Below are 858 nucleotides of genomic sequence, written 5' to 3'. Positions count from 1 at the left end.
CCCCTGGGATGTGATCGCCCTGGCAGCCCTGTCTGCCATGGAGGTAGGCAGGTGTTGTCTGCGAGCAGCCGGAAGGCGACTGGAAAGGGCGGCTAACCCCGCGACAGAACAGCCAGAGCAAGCGCAACAGATCCAGGCGCAAGGGCCCCAACAGCGGCGGATAACGGACTTCTTTCACCTGGCCAACGGAGTGAGACCGCACGAGGGGCCGCCGCTGAACGCGCCGGTACTCGAGGATCAAACGCAGGGGCCCATCGCGGGACCGGGGACGGCAACAGCAGCAGCAACAGCAGCAGCAACAGCAGCAGCAGCAGCAGCAGCAGCAGCAGCAACCCCCCTGGAATACGCCCGCGCTCGGGCAGTAGTGGACTTCTGGGCGCGCTTGCGCTCTTTCACCGCGCTTAATGTCCCAAGGCGGGGCTGGGACGGAGTGGGACCCCACCACCCGATCCTGTCAATCGTCGGGGGAGCACTGCGCTGCGCGGAGGCGGTGGACATCACGACCTAATGGTCAAGCGGACGCGGCGGGAGCTGGAGTTTAGGGGATAAGGGGATAGGGTGTCGAGGCGCGGAGGGGGGTTTTGAGGTGGTGGGGGTGGTAGGGAGGTCGAGAGGGAGGTTGAGGGGATAGGTTGCGAGGGGGGCGGGATCAGGGATGGGGCTTGGGGGGGTGCCGCGCAAGGGGACATGGGGGAGGGAGGGTTTATTTGCCTGGNGGAGCCGTACCGGCGGAGGGGGGGGAGACCGGGGAAAGGGCGGGGAGAGCCGGGGGGGGAGGGGAAGAGGTAGAGAGTACACCAAGAGGATGTAGGGTTGAGGAGTGGTGAGTGGAAACAGGTGGCCGTAGCGAGGGCGCGG

General features: G+C 66.4%; 1 protein-coding gene across 1 annotated transcript in view; it reads right to left on the bottom strand.

Annotated features, from left to right (window-relative positions):
* VOLCADRAFT_93498 (uncharacterized protein) overlaps positions 1–858 on the bottom strand; it is a gene marked incomplete at both ends in the record, with an annotated part of 30,466 nt that overhangs the window by 1,235 nt on the left and 28,373 nt on the right. Inside the window, one exon of the mRNA XM_002952733.1 lies at positions 443–477. Coding sequence (XP_002952779.1) covers positions 443–477 — 35 coding nt within the window. The remainder of the gene's footprint in view (positions 1–442; positions 478–858) is intronic.

The sequence above is a fragment of the Volvox carteri genome (genome assembly GCF_000143455.1).
Source record: "Volvox carteri f. nagariensis unplaced genomic scaffold VOLCAscaffold_32, whole genome shotgun sequence".
In the NCBI taxonomy this organism is placed as follows: domain Eukaryota; kingdom Viridiplantae; phylum Chlorophyta; class Chlorophyceae; order Chlamydomonadales; family Volvocaceae; genus Volvox; species Volvox carteri.
Note: the sequence above shows the minus strand (reverse complement) of the source record. Positions and strands in the feature narration are given on the sequence as shown.